Source organism: Stigmatopora nigra, chromosome 14 (assembly GCF_051989575.1).
Source record: "Stigmatopora nigra isolate UIUO_SnigA chromosome 14, RoL_Snig_1.1, whole genome shotgun sequence".
Lineage (NCBI taxonomy): Eukaryota > Metazoa > Chordata > Actinopteri > Syngnathiformes > Syngnathidae > Stigmatopora > Stigmatopora nigra.
The window spans coordinates 4,995,184-5,014,734 of record NC_135521.1 but is presented as its reverse complement, the minus strand read 5'-3'; the positions used below and the strand labels follow the sequence as shown (position 1 = coordinate 5,014,734).

The 19,551-nt window shown below is 40.2% G+C and overlaps 1 protein-coding gene across 1 annotated transcript; it reads left to right on the top strand.

The window, feature by feature from the left end:
• The first annotated feature begins 5,859 nt into the window (after nt 1-5,859).
• On the top strand, nt 5,860-17,975 carry LOC144207475 (neuronal acetylcholine receptor subunit alpha-3-like). Its single transcript, XM_077732969.1, has 7 exons — nt 5,860-6,093; nt 14,270-14,409; nt 14,480-14,524; nt 14,612-14,721; nt 14,998-15,205; nt 15,269-16,258; nt 17,174-17,975. The coding sequence occupies exons 1-7, from the start codon at nt 6,033-6,035 to the stop codon at nt 17,297-17,299; spliced, it is 1,680 nt and encodes a 559-aa protein (XP_077589095.1). The 5' UTR covers nt 5,860-6,032; the 3' UTR covers nt 17,300-17,975.
• Nucleotides 17,976-19,551: the final 1,576 nt, after the last annotated feature.

Sequence of the window (19,551 nt, the reverse complement as noted above, 5' to 3'; positions counted from 1 at the left end):
ATCACGATTCGTAAATAACCAGCTTGACGGCTTCGTCAATTTTAATTAAGAGAACAAGAGAGTGAAGATTCGGAAGGAAAATTCCAACGGGATCTTCATTCAAAAGGAAAAGAAATGCATTCAATGTCATGTCTTGCTTCAACTCGGGTTGTTATTACCAGAATAAATGTTGACGAGATGACATTGATTTTTTTTTTAGGGTCAAGAAAGGGCAGGGTGACAAATCCAGGGCTACAGTTCTGACAGTACATCATACCTGGCAACTTACATAAGTTTTGTCCTTATTTTATACGTTTTTTTAAATAATTTCAAATTGTGCACGCCGCATAAACAAACAAAAGTCAGTTTTTTGCAAAACCAATCTTGTTTTACTCATTTCGGATCGTCTCAGACACTGTTTGTGGATGAAAACATCATCGTCGAATGCCAATATTGTCATGCTTTGAGCAACATATGCGCACACACCCCCATCTCTATATAAATATAGTGTGTCAGCAAGCAATGTACCCAGACCGTCAAAACTGTGGAGCGACATCTACAGAATCTTAAATTTAGTGCATTTTAAGTGCGCCCTATGTGGGTAAATATGTGCAGCTTTACATTTGTACGTTTTTTTTTACAATTTCAGTTTCAATTTACAGTTTCATACAATGCATTCACCAAGGTGCATTCCCAAGTCCATAATGCTCTCTGATGAGTGTCACCATGCTGTTTATATGACGAGGGATAAACCCGCACACACTCATGCGTCTGTAAAACACACACACACACACACACACACTGTGGTGCATCCTGGTGAGTGTCAGCAATTTAATGTGTTTGCTATAGTGCATCTCGCCTATTATCTTCCACAGGACCATTACGATTTATACCTGCCATTGCGGCGCCCCCGGGTCGATATTTATGCACTACATAACTGCGTTAGTGAATCTGTGGCTGGGCGTGCAATGGCGTCAGGGTCTCATCCATCCTGCAGACTCATGGGGGGCTGCAATAGTGGTGCATTCCTTGTGCAGGTCCACAATGGCCTCAGATGTAGCCTTTTCAGCCATAAATTTCCCCTCAAGTTGTTTACCCCCAGGAAAGGAGTATACAGTGCTTGTTTTCGCCTTCTTGTGGTCATTTGAGACACTGCAACTCTCTCGGTGATTTGAGAGGGACAGTACGAAATATACATTGGCTTTTAAAACATAAAACATGCAGATAGTGGATGCTGGTCTGTTTAGAAGTATTTTTTAAACTCCTGTTCTTAAAGTGAAATATCAAAGGCGGAAATGAAATAGTGAATCTTTGTACATAATAGGTATTTTTCAACCACATTTGTTTTTGGATTAATTGAAGAAATTAGACATGTTACATTGTGTGGTTTTAAAGGGAGGCAGCATTTTTGTTGTAATGAATACAAAAAACTAGAACAAAAACAATAAATCCAAATAAACGAGTGATAACAGTTGAAAATATTTTTTCCTGCAATTTAAAACGTTTTTTTTTTCATTTAGAGAGGAAATTAGTAAAAGCCAGTAACAACACTATTTTAACAAAGTTCAACAAAATACATATTTTTTTAATATGTGGGGGAAAAAGCTTGCCAGAAAAAGGAAAAAAATAGACATAATGACTAATCAAATTTGGAATGACTATATTAATACTAATTCTTCTTTATTTTTAAGCGCACGACTACAATATTTCTTTTTATAAATCAAATGGCAAATATATCATGCTAAAAAAATAACATACCAAACACTAAATGTTGTTCAATGTCTACTAAAAATAAAAAAAATCCTTATAATTTGTTCCTCAGTGGCAAAATCAATGCTGTTAAAACATACCGAATTCCAATTAAGAAGCAGGACTGAAGGTTTTCGCCCCAAAGGCTTGTGCTAGTGCCCAGGATTTACTTTAATTAAGATTGTAAAGCAAGGCCAGCGCCATTCAAGCAGGAGTAAGTATCCGCCACTAGTGGCTGCAGGAGGCCGCCGAATGGCCGCCGAATGGCCGTGCTGACGGCACTTAGTCACCGTTGGATGCTCACAATAAATGAGGCAATAGTCTTCTGCCACTGGACTGTGACAGAAGACCAAATAGAAAAAAAATGTTTGAGGAGACCGAGGAAAGGCGGATTCCCCGAAGGCTGCACGAGGTCAAAGGTCACAGTAAGACTGACAAGAGAAGGGGGGGGGGAAAGGAAGATTTTGTGTTTTATTTGTGTGTGTGTGTGTCTAGAGAAAGTGGTGAAGAAAACCTAAGCTGTGTATTAGAATTTAGAAGCTGGAGAAAGTTTAGAGGGAGTGTCTTACATCATCTTTCCTATTAAGACAAATACATGCTGCAAGAAAACAGGCAGGTGCTTGAAGGGGAGAATCCCAGGGAAGGTCTGCATGAAAATGAAATGGAGGCACAGAAAGTGTCATGTTGAAAGAAATGGACCTAGACAGTCCTGTCTGATGCTCATTGATGTAACTAGTTGGCCTTTTCTGCTTCCTGTGGCCGCCTCCGTCTGGGCCTCAAGGTCCTTTTTACGTCCCCTGAGCTGTTCCCTTCCTTACCTGTTGCTCTTCATCAAGACTGTTTCGGTAACAACTCGTCCTATTTCAACATTTGAATGTGTTTACACCTACTAAAAATGTCTGCAAGCGCCCTTTTTTTTTTTAGATTCCCTACCATAACAAAGTCATGTTTAAAAAAAAAACAACAACAAACAAACAAGACCACAAAAATGAATCCATTTAACCCTTAATATAGCCATTAACATTATACTAGTTCATTTTGTACCTAATCTCAGCAATCTCATCTTCCCATTTTGTGATTTTTGACTCTTTTGTCACTCATGTAACACTTTCCATCACATCACATGGACATGGATTAAATGGCAGAAGACAGCTTCAAGCTAAAGATGACACGCAAAATGCTTTAAAAGGCTCCCCTATTTCCACGTCAGCATCCAATCTCACACTACCTTCCCGCTTTTAGCTTCTTCACGTCTTTCAGCCAAGCCTCTAACCGCCACGGCCGTCCCCGAAGCCTAACAACCGACCTCGACCGGCATCTCTCCTCGACGACCTGCCAGCTGCAAACGTGCGAGTCTCCTTCTTGCGGCCAAGCGGCAACGTACACGCCATCAGAAGCACTCATCCACTTGTCACACGCGACTAGTTTGACACTAACATTTGTGTGACGTGACGGTGCAGCAAAATCCATGTCAAACTTAATAAAAGTACACATAGGCAAAAGGACGTGCGCGTATTGTTACATTGTTAGTGGACAGTACACGGTGGTGCGTGCGACTTTCACCTTTAGGCTTATTCAGAGCCTTCAGTGCCGCTGAACGTCACCCAAAAAAAAATCATCTTGTCACGTCCTGTTTTTCTTCAAGTCTTCTCCCGCATGGACGAGTCGTCGTACTGATATACTGCATTTGTTTAACAGGTTGTACTGATGTAATGGTTGCAACTTTAGGATATTTTTGTGTGGCCTATATATAGCAAGGAATATGAGAATGACAGAATATTATTTAGCTGCATATTTATTGTATTATCAAATCCAATCCAATGTGGATGATTCATATGATTCATGCTTGGAATGACAAAAATATTGCAATGTTTTGGTGGTGAAAACACAAGATAAGATGTTTCGTCATCACCAGCAAAACTAATTACAATTTTGGATGCCAGGAAAAGGGATTTTATGCAATTTGACTGAAGCTCACAAATGACATTAAATGCAACGTTACTGATATAATGATATTTAGATCATCTTTTACAACTGTTCCAACACTCCCTTCCTCTTTAAAATGAGCTAAGCAGTGACACCATGGTAGAAAATGTGAAAATACTTCATTTTTTTGTCCAGAAATGACAACAAATTTCACCTTGAAGCCAATTACTATAGTTCTAACTCTCAAAACACATTTTAAGGGTCATGTCATGAACCTTTTGAAAGAAAAAAATCTTATACATCGTCATCATTATCAACTTTTCTACTCCATATTTTTTTGTTAAAGTGGCAAGTTCTAAATGAAAGCAACAGTATGTCAGCCATTAACAAATCATCTCTCAATTTATTCAGTAAAGAGACACAATAGTCCAGTCAAGAGGAATTTAACGCTGGCCTCCGTCAAGCCCCTCTGCAATTATTGCTTCCCATTATTTGATTGGGATGGACAATTCCAGCCCGCACAGCTCTAATATTACCGAGCGGATAATGCTTTAAGCTGGCCAAGCCCATGCTGTTTGCATAAAATCAATTAAGTACCTAAATGGGTCATTTATAGTTTAGCTGTTGGTATGTGCTGCAGTACTCTTTCTAATAGTGCACTTCCCTAAAATACACCAATTGAGTCAAAACACAAAAGTTGAAGGACAGAAAACATAATCAACATAAATCTTACTCTGTGTTGACCTAAATAGGGTCACATTAAATGATCTATATTTATAACACAAAATTAAAATGAGTTTACTAGAATATTGCATTTTTTTTTTGCATTGCTGCAGGATGTACATGTACAATGTGGGCATTGATTTTTTTTTGGTGCAAAAAATGTAATGTAATATTCATAGGTTGTAGTGTGACCTATTACATTGGCCATTTTCAGCTTAGTTTAAATAAATTCTATCACTGTCAATGGTAGGCAAAACTAAAGGCAGGAATCTTTGGATAATAACAATTCTTAGATATCAAATCACAAAAACAAACCTGACAGGAGACATGGCGTGGTAACTTGGCAAACAAAGCAAACGATCCACTGATTACCAAATCAGGAGCAGCTGGCTACAAGAGGAAGGGAAGCCTGGAGGGACACAAGAGTTGAAAAGCACACACACACACACCTCCACCCAAAACCTCAACAAGACATGACATGTTTTGATTCATTTTTATTTGATATTTTATTTGATCCCTTTTATCAATATAGGCATGTCTATCTGGATATAAACAAATAAACATATTATAAAGCATGCTGTAATATTTAAAAATACAATAATAATTTAACCATGTCAATTGATAATAATTACCCATACTAATTATTTGCCATGTAAAGAGTTGATTAAAGTCTATCACTCATGTAGATTTGTATTGCATTGCTTGGATTAAACAAAAAAAGGTCACAGGAATGTCAAAATAAAACATTCCCATTTGGACTTTAATCTGAAATTTAAGTGTCATCTGTATTGTTTGTTGAAAAAATAAAATGTTTTTCAGCCTTTCACAACATTTGGGGGGGGGGGGGGGAATTGGGAGCATCATTTGAGAATGTCAAAATAAAACATTCCCATTTGGACTTTAATCTGAAATTTAAGTGCAATCTGTATAGTTTTTTGAAAAAAATAAAATGTTTTTCAGCCTTTCACAACATTTGTGGGGAATTGGGAGCATCATTTGAGAATGTCAAAATAAAACATTTCCATTTGGACTTTAATCTGAAATTTAAGTGCAATCTGTATTGTTTTTTGAAAAAATAAAATGTTTTTTCAGCCTTTCACAACATTTGTGGGGAATTGGGAGCATCATTTGAGAATGTCAAAATAAAACATTTCCATTTGGACTTTAATCTGAAATTTAAGTGCAATCTGTATTGTTTTTTGAAAAAATAAAATGTTTTTTCAGCCTTTCACAACATTTGTGGGGAATTAGGAGCATCATTTGAGAGTGAGAAAGAGAGAGAGAGAGAGAGAGAGAGAGAGAGAGAGAGAGAGAGAGAGAGAGAGAGAGAGAGAGAGAGAGAGAGAGAGAGAGAGAGAGAGAGAGAGAGAGAGAGAGAGAGAGAGAGAGAGAGAGAGAGAGAGATAGAGAGAAAGAGAGAGAGACCTCAAGGAGTGAGAGAGGATGGAAGGGAGGGAGGGGGGAGGGAGGGATGGAGGATGGGTTGGCAGGGAGGTTCGGCGACCAAGTTGTCCGGCGAAGCGCACCGCGACTCCAAGCCTCCAAGAATAATGTTCATCTAATTCCAAAGCTGATTGAGCACATTTTGAAGGGGACATCTCCATCCATTCGCCATCTCAAATCCCGAGGAACATCCCCGACTGCCCGATGCATTCATGATTCATCCTGTGGAAACAGGCGTCGTCCTCCTGCTGCTGGTCCTCCTCGCAGCCCGAGGTAAGCGCGCCGGCACCCCTAGCACGCGCAACAAAAAAAAAGTGGCAATTGAGAGGTGACTTTTAGGGATTGTTTCTTCTTGGTTTATGAAATTGATGAACATTTTCTAGTAAAAACTTTGCTGGGCAGTTATTAATGGGAGCGGAAAATAGGTTTTAATAGAGTTTGGACTCATGACTGAAAAATAAATGCATAAAAAGTGGAGTGATGATAGTTTTTTTTTAAATTGTTGATTATTTTTGGACAGATTTTCCACGAGCTTATTATTAATCTAATATGGTGGCCAGGAAAAGCACATTGATGTATAAAAATATCCACGTTGTCACGCCCTGGAGCTACTTGGCATGTTATACTTTGTACAAAACATGTTTATATACTGACAAATTTAATTTGCAAGGATGTGCTTTTCTTACATACGAGGACATGATTAAGCACAGAAAAAAACGGTCTCTTGTCTTCTAATTGTCTCTAAACTTGGTATTTTTTTAAAGTTTGTGCTGTTTCGTTGCAATTTCTAAGCTAAAAGAAATGTGTTTATTATATGGAAATTACTTGTTAACTAGAGTGCATGTGAATTGTGACATCTGAGAATATTCTATCATGTTACGTATAATTATGCCCCCGAGGGGTTTTGAGAGAACAGAGAAATATGATTGGACGTTTAGTCCGTGCTTGGAGGGAGCCAACTTGGAATTGATAACTCTTGGATTCATTAAAAATGTACCGCCATTTCAAATCTTATCATAATACTTGACTAATTTTGGTGTTTGTGCCAGTTTTTGGAGTGGTTTTATTGTACTAAAGCTGCAGTGGTGTTGTCATGTATTCCTTAAATTACTCTCATATGTATTGTTGGTATTTCAATTTTAATTTTACAAAGCATATCTAATTTACAAACTAAATTGAACCTTGTTTCCAGGGAGATGCTTTTCTCCAGTGTGTAACTCAGAAAAAAAGTGTATTTTTCCACATTCTAATCTCCATAATAATTCTTCTTCATTATTAATAATATTTAAATAAAAACTTGACTTTTTCAGCCTGTTACCCAAACTTTGCAGCATGTGACATCAGTAGGAAATTTCAGCTCATCTTAAATACTTCCCTTAATATCCAAACTGCGTTCCCAGGAAAGAAGTGTTACAGAGCGATAAGACGTACTTTAGTTGGTGCCAATGTTTTGTTATGTGCAAATATTTTTAAACCTTCCTCGTTCAAAGCTCTAAGTGCAAAAATAAACCTATCCACGTACACGCCCCCCCCCCCCCCCCCCTCGGGGTGAGTGCTACGTAAGTGCACGCTATTGTCGCGTACTCGTCATCTTGTGCGGGGCGTTGAATCACACACTGCCTTTAAACTTGACACACACACATGGATTGACATCTCGCTTTGACACACAAACACACACAAACACACACACACACACACACACACACACATACACACACAAACACACACACACACACACATACACACACATATACACACACATACACACACAGTCCAAATGGAAAAATTTCAGGGAACAAAATATGACTAAGGCGCCCCGGTGGATGAGTGGTTAGTGCGTCGGCCTCACAGTTCTGGGGCCATGGGTTTGATCTCAGGTTGGTGCTCACTGTGTGGACTTTGTATTGTTTTCATCAGGCTTACATGTGAAGGGTTTTAGAATTTTTTTCAAGATTTGAGCGGATTTTTTCTAAATCTGAAGGGACTTAGAAAAATGTCCAAGATTTTAGTGGATTTTTTCAATGCAAAACATGCACCACAGGCTTGTTGAACACTCTAAATTGCCCCCAGCTATGATTGGTTGTTCACTGAGTGAAGATTGCAGGTTGTCTCTGGGCTTGCGTGGGTTTTTTATGGGTAATCCGCTTTCCTTCCACATCCCGAAAACATTCAGGGTAGCCCGATTGAACACTCTAAATTGCCCCTAAATTCGATTGGTTGCTCACTGTGTGGAGTTTGCACATTCCCACCCGGCTTGCGTGGGTTTTTTCTGGGTATTCCGTTTTCCTCTCACATCCCAAAAACATGTACGATAGGCTGGTTGAACACTGTAAATTTCCCCTATCTATGATTGGTTGTCCTTTGTCTCCTTGTGCCCTGCGATTGGATGGCCACCGATTAAGGTTTTTTAACCCACCTGGCACCCATATTTAGCTAGGATCGGCTCCAGCATATCCCGCAAGCCTTGTGAGGGTAAGCGGTTCAGAAAATAATTGAATGAAAACAATGACTACTTAAGGTATTCTGACCGAGGACGATGGAATCGTTGCGGACACAACACTGTCCTTTTGGTTTCTGCCGGTTGGTCGGGTGATTCTAAAACTGGACTATAGATATCCTGAAAAAAAGCCACGCAGGGCCGGACTGCACAGTTGGGGTCTGAGAGGCTATTGTCTCTTGCCGGGTAATTTGTCCCCACAAGAGATGAAACGCTGAAGTTGCAGTCAGTGACATCCAGCCATTTCTATAGAATAATCTGACTCTTGGGGCTCAGCACACAAAGTGCTTATATTTGAAGTTATGACGTGCAAAATAAAGAGTTTGCCCGTGGGCTCGCTTGGCGGCGTGCATCAGCACATTTAGAAGATGAGACTGTGTCTCAAGGTTTGGGATTTAGTGATTAAAATCAGCGGCATTGCGTAATGTGTTTTAGCGCCTACGGCAAATTGCCTGATGAAGCGACTTAGCGGGATTTCCGGCCAAAATGCCACAAACGTGAGCATCGGCTTGACCTTTTATCCCTAATTTTTATTGTTTGCTGACTGTTCAAATCAAAAGATCTTAAATTGTGACTGATAGTCGCATATTTTGAATCGGAATCATTGCTTTTGACTCATTTGTAGTTCCTAATGATATATTTTTGGGGGAACGAGATACATTGAAGATGGCGTGGTAACATGGCATGAAGTAAACAAGGCAGATGATCCGACAATGACTAACAAAAACACGGGGTTCAAATAGACAGACAAGGGTTGATCACAAACTTTTCACATTAAAATGATTGGGCTTCTCCTAGTTTCTGCAGTTAGCCTTAGGCAACAAAATATTTATTTTTTGCTGTGGACATTTGCGACGCTGACAAAAATTCATAAACAGGACATTCTTGGTTGCAGCTTGGTATGCACTGACAGTCAGGTCACGCTCAAAAGTCACTGGTGATTCGTTAATTTTGTATGTAATCACCTACGCCATTTTGGCCAGAAAATTTGCAGTCATTACTACATTAGCTGCTGCTGAAAATGCAACACGTTTTTGTCCCAAGACGTTAGATAATGACTCGGTTCGCATACTGCAAATGCTGATGGTAGATAACGTAGATAATGTAGATTATGTTCCAAAGGTAAGCTTTCATTCTGGATAGTTTGCAATGTCGGAATCCAATGCAATTTTGTCGACCAAGACGATTGCAAAGAACGTTTGGTTGAGCTACCAACACAAACAATTCAAAAGGCTTGTGTTGAAAATAAGTTTATGGTACAGGCTTTGATTGAAGCGGACATAAATGAGTAAAAATGTTTATTTTTAAATAGCTCATGTGCCAAAATGAATTAAAATCCTTGTCATTATAAAAACACAATGACATTTAAAGCTCCACTATACAGTGCACACGTGAATAAGTAGACATAAACTGATATTTATACAGTAAAAATGAAGTAAGGAAAAAGTATAAACTATTATTATGTCATTTGTAAACCCATTCATTTTTGCATAATGACAGTTCATCCGTTTCCATCATTGTAGACATTTAGAACGATTTCTATTGGACGTTAGAGGACCGTTGAAATTTCACCTTGTAGATTATAACAACTATAATTAATGAGCAATTCCCATTTAATATCCAACTGCATGTCATGCAAATGCAAAACGGGCCTAAAGGTCACCACAATATTAAACGATTGCAAAAATGTACATATAATTGCTTTTTTTCCCTCATTGCAAATGGTAAGAAATGACACGCTTCGTGACCTTTGACATTTTGACCCTCGCTCAGCCATAATTGTCTTTGTTCATCATTAAAATGTTGCCATGCTCCGTTAACGTACCCCCCCCCCCCCCCCAGGCCTCCAACTACCCCCCTTGCTCTAGTTGCTAGTTTTACCTGGAAGGCTTCTTGGCTCTTGAGCCACACACCTCATCCAACACATTTCTCAGTGTTCACTGAAGATGGAATACAAAAAAAAATGCCCGTCTGTCTTTTTCTGTAACATATGTGGCCCTCTTACCTGATTTGACCTTCCTTATCGCATTAATTCGCACCACTCGTGTGCCCTCGTAGCGCATTTAGTTCTAAAATATGATCATTATGCCAGAAATGGCATTTTTTTCCATAATTTATAGTGATTATATTGTGTTTTATTTGCAAAAAGGTATTCATTTGCATCAATATTACTTGATTTTTATTTTTGGTATATCCAAAATGGTGCTCTTGCTTACGTTAAAAACAAAAAACAAAACGTTTGAGGTAAAGTTGTGAAAGTGTATCTAAAAAAATGCAAACAGACACACACTAGGATTGAATTGAATGATCTTATTATATAAAGAGATATAAAGCTTTACCAAAAAGTGCACAAATAACAACAACAATGAAACAAACTAATAAATAACCAATAATTAAGTAGTCAAATAAAAAGTAGACATAAACACGTAGGAAAGTGCCCAAATAACAACAACAAACATAGAAACAGATAAATAATCAATCAATAATAATAATACACTTTAATACTGACAATACATAAGCAATAACCATTATGGGAAGTTCTAAGCACTTTGGTGAACATCGTCCAACACGTCAAAAGCAAGAAATGGAGCCTCGAAAGCTCTTTATTACCGACAATCTCACGCTTTTCCACTTGTCCACACACACACACACACACACCCCCGGACACATGTGACACAGATTGCCAACCGTGTATTATTGGAGGGTAATTAGTTTCTTTAGAGCGTCCAGTTTCATCCCGTTAAGCACATGCCTGATCAAAGAGAAATATTCTCTCTGGGTTCCTGGAGCCAGTAGATATGGAAGCGCACACAAGCTAAATCTCAATCATGGTGGCTATTGGAGGCCCAACGTGTACCTTTTCATCATCCGGAGAACAAAGACCACGTCGTATGGTCGCCTGACTTCGCGTCTCTTTACTGTCGAGTTTATTTTGAGGAGCAAAATGTCCGTGATTATCCCAAGCGCCGGTAAAGTGAGCAGGAAACCATTTCAAAGGTTTATATGATAGATTTGTACATTTTTGCAGGTAAAGTATATCACTCATAAAATTGTTTCAGTGTGGAATTGATTTATAAAATAGTTTTTTTGAAATTTACATTTTCCACGATGGATCATTTAAAAAAAAATGACTTCAAGCAATGAGAACAATCCAATTGGGAATTAAATTAGAGCCCAGAATATATTAGTTTACATTGGGATAGCCCCCATTTTTAGCTAGGTCTACATTGCCTTCTGTGTCTGTCTAGCTACTGCAACTAAAGAAATTAGTTTTAATAAGTTCTAATCTCATTGAATATTATAGGAGCTCCTCCCATTTGAATTGTTTTTGAGTTTATCCGGAAGTGAGTCACATTGCATCCCGTTGAACGGTTCTGATTTCTTCTCAGAACATCTAAAATCATGAATGTTTCACCAGAGACGATGTTGCCGTCACGTGTGCTTTTATGAAAGCACTCCTGAAGTTGCACCAACTAAATCTGTCCCTCTGAAAGCCTTTGAATAATACACTTCTCTTCTTGATGAAATGCTCTTAAGGCTCAATACAGAATCATTGGGGGTCAAAGTTTCTAATTAACTTTGTTTATCCTAACTTAGACACTTTGTGGCAAGGGGAAGAACGAGAATATAAACTGTAGAACAAAAAAAAATAACCTGCTCAATTTACTTTCTCAGAGTGAACGCAAGGTCCAATTAATTGACTGATTATAATTGCCCTGCTTTCCCCTCGCCCAATTAGAGGCTTAGACAAGGTTGTGGGAGTTCACCGAGTGTTTAAAAAGTAGCTACCTGGCACTGTGATTGCGCCAGGGTCTCAAGAGGGGGGCCATTTCATTACGCTGTAGTGACCCGAAGAAACTTATGGAAAGCCTTTTCATTTTATGGAAACTTCTCATAATGCAGAAATAGACCAATCCAGTTTAAATTAAACAAACGCTGGGGTGTATTTACACTGAAATGACAGCTCGGCAATAGAAAATGATAAACTGGTCAATATTTTCCCATCAGTCTTCACCAATTATAGTTAAATTTATTACACTTATGAGGAAAACACGAGGAGAAAATTGCGATGTTTACCTTACGTGAAGGAAACCGTAGAACCCCAAAGAAAACCCACGCAGACACGGGCAGAACATACAAACACTACACAGTACATTGGAGCCTGGAATTAACTGAGTAAATGGCACTAAATTACACAAATAACCAACATTAATTAAAATGATAACCAATACAATGAAAAAATAATTGCATCTAATCATTGTTTGAATCACAATCCCAGCATCGATCTTGACTCCTACGAGCGGTGACATTCTTGTCCAATGTTGAATGAGAATACTTGTTTTCTCAGCTTGCCTCATTTTACACTTTAATCTTTCTGGGTACACTTGAGATTGAGGTGTCAGTAAAGCAACCTTTCAAATAAATCGCAGCGTTATTTCCCTGGACAGGTCAGCATAGGATGAAAAACAAGCCAAGACAACAATCCTGCCTTTTCATGTAGAATGTCAACATAGCTGGCAATAAAGAAGACTTTAAAGTCAACAAAACTCCTCTAAAATCCAAACAATACTAACCTATTCTAAGTTAACTTAGCTTTAATCACAATTGCTGCATACCAAGTCCAGAACCGTTAATTATGAGTCACGACATCATCGACAGATCACAAGATATAAAAATAAAATCATGAAATAAATGCACAGGTTAAAAGCATGCTGTTTTGAGACACTGCAGGAAAATATCCTTCTAAAAGCCGCATATTTTATTTATTGACCATCAAGGAAAAGGAACTTCTTGCGGCTTTTTTTTGCACGGACATAGGGTTATACTTCACCTGGCCTTTCAATGAAGCAAATTCAACCCTCCATCTATAATGGTTAGCGCATCCCAGGAAGTACAGGTTAATGTACCATAGCCTACTTTTAAAGCCTCGGCGGGGGTGTCGACCTTTCGCTTACAGTCCGCCACCTGATCTGTCATTCTCCTCTCGTGTCTTTGTCTTCGATGGATTAGCAAACGTTTAAAGCTGAGCTGACGCAAAGTCGTTTTCTTCTACTTTTTTTTTCATCAAGAGACCTCAATGAAGACATGCTCGGTTGACTTTTGTGTGGAAGAACCCATCGCTGACCTCACAAATTTGCTACCGGCTGAACAGACAAAAATGTTCAAAGACACGCCCAAATCCAATTTTTTTTCTTACGGACAAGTGCCAAGGCCGTCAGGGGGGAATTAGTCTTTCTAATTACCATTTTTTTTATCCACTGCCAGTCAGATGACGGTAATTGGAACGCGCACACAAATGCTAACAACACTGAGTCTATTTGTTTGTCCATGGTGAGGCTTTGGAGCTTTTTTTTTAGGATGGAGAGGCAGTGTGCTGGTAGTGTGAGTGTTCGGTGTCCCAAGTGAGGCAACATTTTCTGCTCGGACAGGCGTGAGGGGGGTCTGTATGCCATCCCAGGGTGCCGTGTGACTCCTGGCACTTTTCCACAAAGTGACCTCAGGCCTGCATTGCAATGCACGTACTGCACGGACACTCCACAAATAAGTAGACATTGTCTCAGTACTTCTTGTGTTTAATAAATACTGACAAATCTCATTTTATCATTTCCCATGGCAATGAATTGGAAAAATGATGCTGCATAAGTAATCTTGTGTTGGATTTCCTTACTGGAGTGGCGACTTTTGATTTTGTTGAATTAGCGAACCCTACATTTGAATTCAAAGTCAAACTATTGTATGAAAGTCGCATAAGAAAGAAGGGTATCAATGTTTTGGGATATTTTTTAGATCGCTCATGCAATGTCGCTATCATATGAGTTGTCATTTATTCAATAATGAGCATTTTGGATGTATTTTTTTAAAGGGATAGCACATTTGGTCATTCAGAGGAAAAAAACTGAGAAACTATATGATGATTGTATTCAAATACTTTCCACTTTTTTTGTTCATCAGGCAGTTTCTCATTCAAAGGAGAGGACCGTTTATTTAGGCGGTTATTCCGAAGGTATAACCAGTTCATCCGACCGGTGGAAAATGTGTCGGATCCGGTCACGGTGGAGTTCGAAGTGTCCATATCCCAACTTGTCAAAGTGGTAAGACAAATCGTAGACAACGTTTTTTGTGAAAAACAGTAGGAAATATTTGTTTGACATGTTTCCATAGGATGAGGTCAATCAAATCATGGAGACCAATCTGTGGTTGAGACATGTGAGTCGTGTTTTTGCCGCACTGAGTTGAATGGATTGTTGAATTTCTGTCACTAAATAATATATTCATCTTTTTCCCCTTTTCCAGGTCTGGAATGATTATAAACTAAGATGGATACCTGTTGAGTATGAAGGAATTGAGTTTATTCGGGTTCCGTCCAACAAGATTTGGAGGCCGGACATTGTTTTATATAACAAGTAAGTTTGAGTCCGTTAATCTTGAGTCTTAAATATCTACAAGATGAAGTGAGAGATATTTTATTTTCCCATTTTACAGAGCAGGTCTCATCACAATTCCGTCACATCATAAAATGTTATTGCATGTTTGTTCTGTCTGCTGGAGACGCATTTGCTTCATAAAGCAATTTAATAAACAATAGTCCTGGTTTTGTTATTTAGCCTGACCTTTCCAGTTAAATATTGTGAAGACCTCTTCACAAAATACCATTTCTCCCATTTGCGTTCTTCTCACAGCGCCGTAGGGGATTTTCTGGTGGAGGACAAAACCAAAGCTCTGCTGAAGTTTGACGGCACCATCACTTGGGTTCCTCCGGCTATCTTTAAATCCTCTTGCCCGATGGACATCACCTACTTCCCTTTTGACTATCAGAACTGCTCCATGAAATTTGGTTCGTGGACCTACGACAAGGCCAAGATCGACTTGGTTCTCATCGGTTCAAAGGTACCACAGTCCCATCCAATCCGAAACGACCTTCTGTTTTAATGCAAATTTTCTACAACTCAGGTGAACCTCAAGGATTTCTGGGAAAGCGGAGAATGGGAAATCATCGACGCCCCCGGATACAAACACGACATCAAGTATAACTGCTGCGAGGAGATCTACCCGGACATCACGTACTCCTTCTACATCCGCCGCCTTCCGCTCTTTTACACCATCAACCTGATCATCCCTTGCCTCCTGATCTCCTTCCTGACCGTGCTGGTCTTCTACCTGCCCTCCGATTGCGGCGAGAAGGTCACCTTGTGTATTTCCGTCCTCCTCTCGCTCACCGTCTTCCTGTTGGTCATCACGGAGACCATCCCCTCCACGTCGCTGGTCATCCCCCTGATCGGCGAGTACTTGCTCTTCACCATGATTTTCGTCACGCTCAGCATCGTCATCACCGTCTTCGTGTTGAACGTCCACTACCGCACCCCCATGACTCACACCATGCCCGAGTGGGTGCGTTCCGTCTTCCTGGGCGTGCTTCCGAGGGTGATGCTGATGAGGCGGCCCATCGACCAAGGCCAGGGCGACTCGTCCGGCGCCGCGGCTGGGACGGGAGGCGGGGCTAACGCTGGCGGTGGCAAAAAGAGAAAAAACAGTGTCGGCAGCAGCGCCAGTGTGAGCGTCGGAGGCATCACTGGGGGGGTGGCGTGCTCGTCGCTGGACCCAGGTGGGGGTGGGGCCTCTTCGTTGAGCAGCTCCATGAACTGCATCGAATATGGCGAGATGAACCGTGACATTAAGCGGGATATGAACAGAAGATGTCCCTACAGAGGCAAGGAGGTCCCGACCCCTGTTCCTCCGCCAAAGCTTACCCAATCATCTCAGGGACCCCAGACCCAGAGACCCCCAGAGTCCGAGTTACCCAAACTGCCCAGGGCCTTAAACTCCCCCTCCCAAGTCAACGCATTGGTGGCGTTCTCCGTCATTTCGCCGGAGGTCAAGCAGGCCATCGAGAGCGTCAAGTATATCGCGGAGAACATGAGGACCCGCAATAAAGCCAAAGAGGTGAGACGGTCTTTGATGGAAAATCCATTTGTTGTTGTTTTTATACTTTTATGAACCATTAGCCTAAGTTTGCATAAACATGCAAAGTTGATTTTATACTACTTTCAATCTTAAACACTTGAACATTTTAAGCAACAACGTCAGAGCAAAAATACATTCTCAATTGACTTTGGCTCTAAGAATATCGCCCACATTAGAGAACCAGACAAATATACACCCAGTAAACCCTTACGTGTACCTTGTGTGTGTGTGTGTGTGTGTGTGTGTGTGTGTGTTATGAGCTATAAAAGGGAAGCAAAGCCCCTGTTTTTTCAAAGACCCTTTCCTATCTCATCCTCACACTCTGGATGGGCCAGATATGTTTGTTGCGCCATCTTCTCTTTGTAAGACCGCGATCTGGCTGCGAAGGATAGCCACGCCGGCTTCTCTCTGCACACGACAAAAGCATTACGGCCACAGCAGCCTTGATCCGATTGTACACACCTGACGGATCAAAGACTAACAATATACAGTACCCTAGCCTGAGTGTTGACACAATAAGTACACTTTCATGCCTAGCCACCAAAATAGCCTGACATTTATTCAGTACACGTGCGCTGTCCCAGTTGCACAGCAGACTGGACTGCTTTATTAGCTTAACGATGAACAACGCTAGGCGAGTGTTGAACGCAATTTCTCACGGTACACTGGTGAAAATGGTTAAAAAAATATCCTTACCAACCCGTTGCTATCAAAAAAAAAAAAAGTGAAAATCTGTAGCAAAATGGACGGTCGATTTTCAAAAAATGTGAGAATAATTTCACTATTTTTACCTTCCAAAATTCCCAAAAGTCGCCTAATTTTTTCATATTAAATATACGTAGAAGGTTTTTCAATTCAACAAGCTGCACTGACTTAACTTTGTCTCCTCTAAAGGTGGAAGACGACTGGAAATACGTGGCCATGGTCATCGACAGGATCTTCTTGTGGGTATTCGTGACGGTGTGTGTACTGGGAACACTGGGGCTCTTCCTTCAGCCACTCATCAGCTTTTTTAAATAAAAGACACTTTCTCATCTCCAACGTGGCAAGGAGCTCTCCTCCTTCACGTCACCCCATTTTTGATCCGCAGTCTTCCTCCCCCTCACCACGAGAAAGGCAGTCGTCACCTCTCGCTGTCAATCACGTGTCGTTACACTTGACTTCCCCCAAATTCTTCAATCACATCGTGTCTCGGCCGAGTGACACGCACGCAGGTCATCTCGTGCACGATTCCCACCGACAGCTGCGCCATTTTTCTTTACCTTCATATCCCTCCCACCTTCTTTCCAAACGTCTTGACGGCTATTGTTAGGTCACAGCGCCATTGTTATGCTCACAATTGAAGAGAATTCAAGTGCCATTTTATTGTTTTCATTCTAAACAAGTGTTATCTTTATTCACTATTTCATCATTTACTCAACTGGGTAAATTGGATTTCACTCTGCCTCATGACAGCATGATCTTTCACATTTCTGTACAGCACTTCATTCTATAAAAGATAGTCTTTTGTTTATTCTACCAACACCTGATGTATCTTTGTTGAAATGTTTGTGAAATACAAATAAGAAACGTACGGCCCGTGAAAAGGAGGATTTTACTTTGGTTTTCCTCATCGTCACGATGGCTAGAATTGAAAAAAAGTGAGAAAGCAACCCATGTATAGAAGCACTTTTTGGGTTTCATTATGGTTATTAAACTTGGAAAGAAAAATGCGCCTTTCAGTGTGTCTTCGTTCTGTGTAAGAAATGTTCAGATGAAAAATAGGGAAGAGCATAGTAATCATTTACCCTGGCAAACACTTTTTCAAGCATTGTTAAAGTGTATAAAATAGGTTAAGCACAATAGAAAACTGCATTAAATAGAAGTGAAGAACCAAAAGCATAGCCAAAATGGTAGGCTACATCTTTCATTGTAAAATAACACAACTTTAAAGCACTTCAGCATCATAGAACATCGTTTTGAGAGCCACTTGAACCATTTCAAATAATGAGGCTACTAGCCTAAATTATACAAGTATAAATATGGCGCTACTACTCAACATATGTGCTTCCTTGACATCCAATTTTACCAATTTTCAACACCTCTCCAACCCGAGGACACCCCCACCCCCTCTAAAAAGAAAATTTGGACTGACATGTCAAATCAAATTTATTTCAAGCCGCAAATCTAAGCAGAGTCCTTTAGCAATAATATCTATGAAATCCTTCCAATAGGATTGCTTGACCTTAGTTGTACTTTTACCACAAATCTACACACCCTTCACTCCTCTAGTTTTCCGTCACCCACAAAGTTAATGTCTTCTTTTAGAAGGCAAACTTCTTCTCTGAAAATGAAAGCACAGCATCTTTCTTCTCTTTCTCTCTCTATTTCTCTCTCTCTCTTTCCGTTTATCAGCGGTCAGGCAGAATATTCTTGTCAGCACTGACACATGCAAAACACACTAAAGGTTCTTGCTAGTCGGGGACATCAATTCCCCCTGCAGTCCAGCCAGTGGCTCTTGGCGACTTTGCCAGTCAGACTTAATCCCCTGTTGCATGCGCTATGTCGTTGTGTGTCCGTCTGTGTGTGTGTGTGTGTGTGTGTGTTGAACAGCCGCGAATGGAAAGCATGGGCTTCGCTGTCTGAATTTGTGTTGATGTGAGGCGGGCCATTATGGAGAGAGGATGGAGGCAAGTTGAAAATACACAGAGGAAGGAAGCAGTCTTCCATCAGTTGGGCTCAGGGGGAGGAGTATATGTGTGTGTGTGTGTGTGTGTGTGTGTTTGTGGTGTGTGGGGATTCACATCAGCATCAGACTGGGATAGTGGGAAGTGATCCTGACTATATTTGGACACAGTCTGACACGTTTAATGTCTTTTTCTGCCCTTCCAAAATGAGCAATAACAATTGAATTTGCAGAATGCAAGATTGTGCACCTTTAAAGATACCCTAAATTCTTATAAATTGGTGATATAGTGATCAGAAATGTCATTTGTCATCTGTATTTTTATCATATTCAAAAGACAAGGGAGTTCTTGGTGAGTGCAGCCTGCCAAAAAATGAGTATAGTTCAACCTGATCATAATCAAGAAGCAATGAAAAGGCTAAAAATCTAAAATAGTAAACAAGGGGAAGAGTCTGAACAATTTAAGCACCTTGATAAATCCACCTTGCATTTTTCCATCTTCCTTGGAAGATGTGAAGGACGCATTTTTCAGGATTTTTCAAGTTGGATGGAGGGCTTCTTCTTAAAGCCGATTCACTGCATTAATGGCAAATTCTGAGTGTGAAAA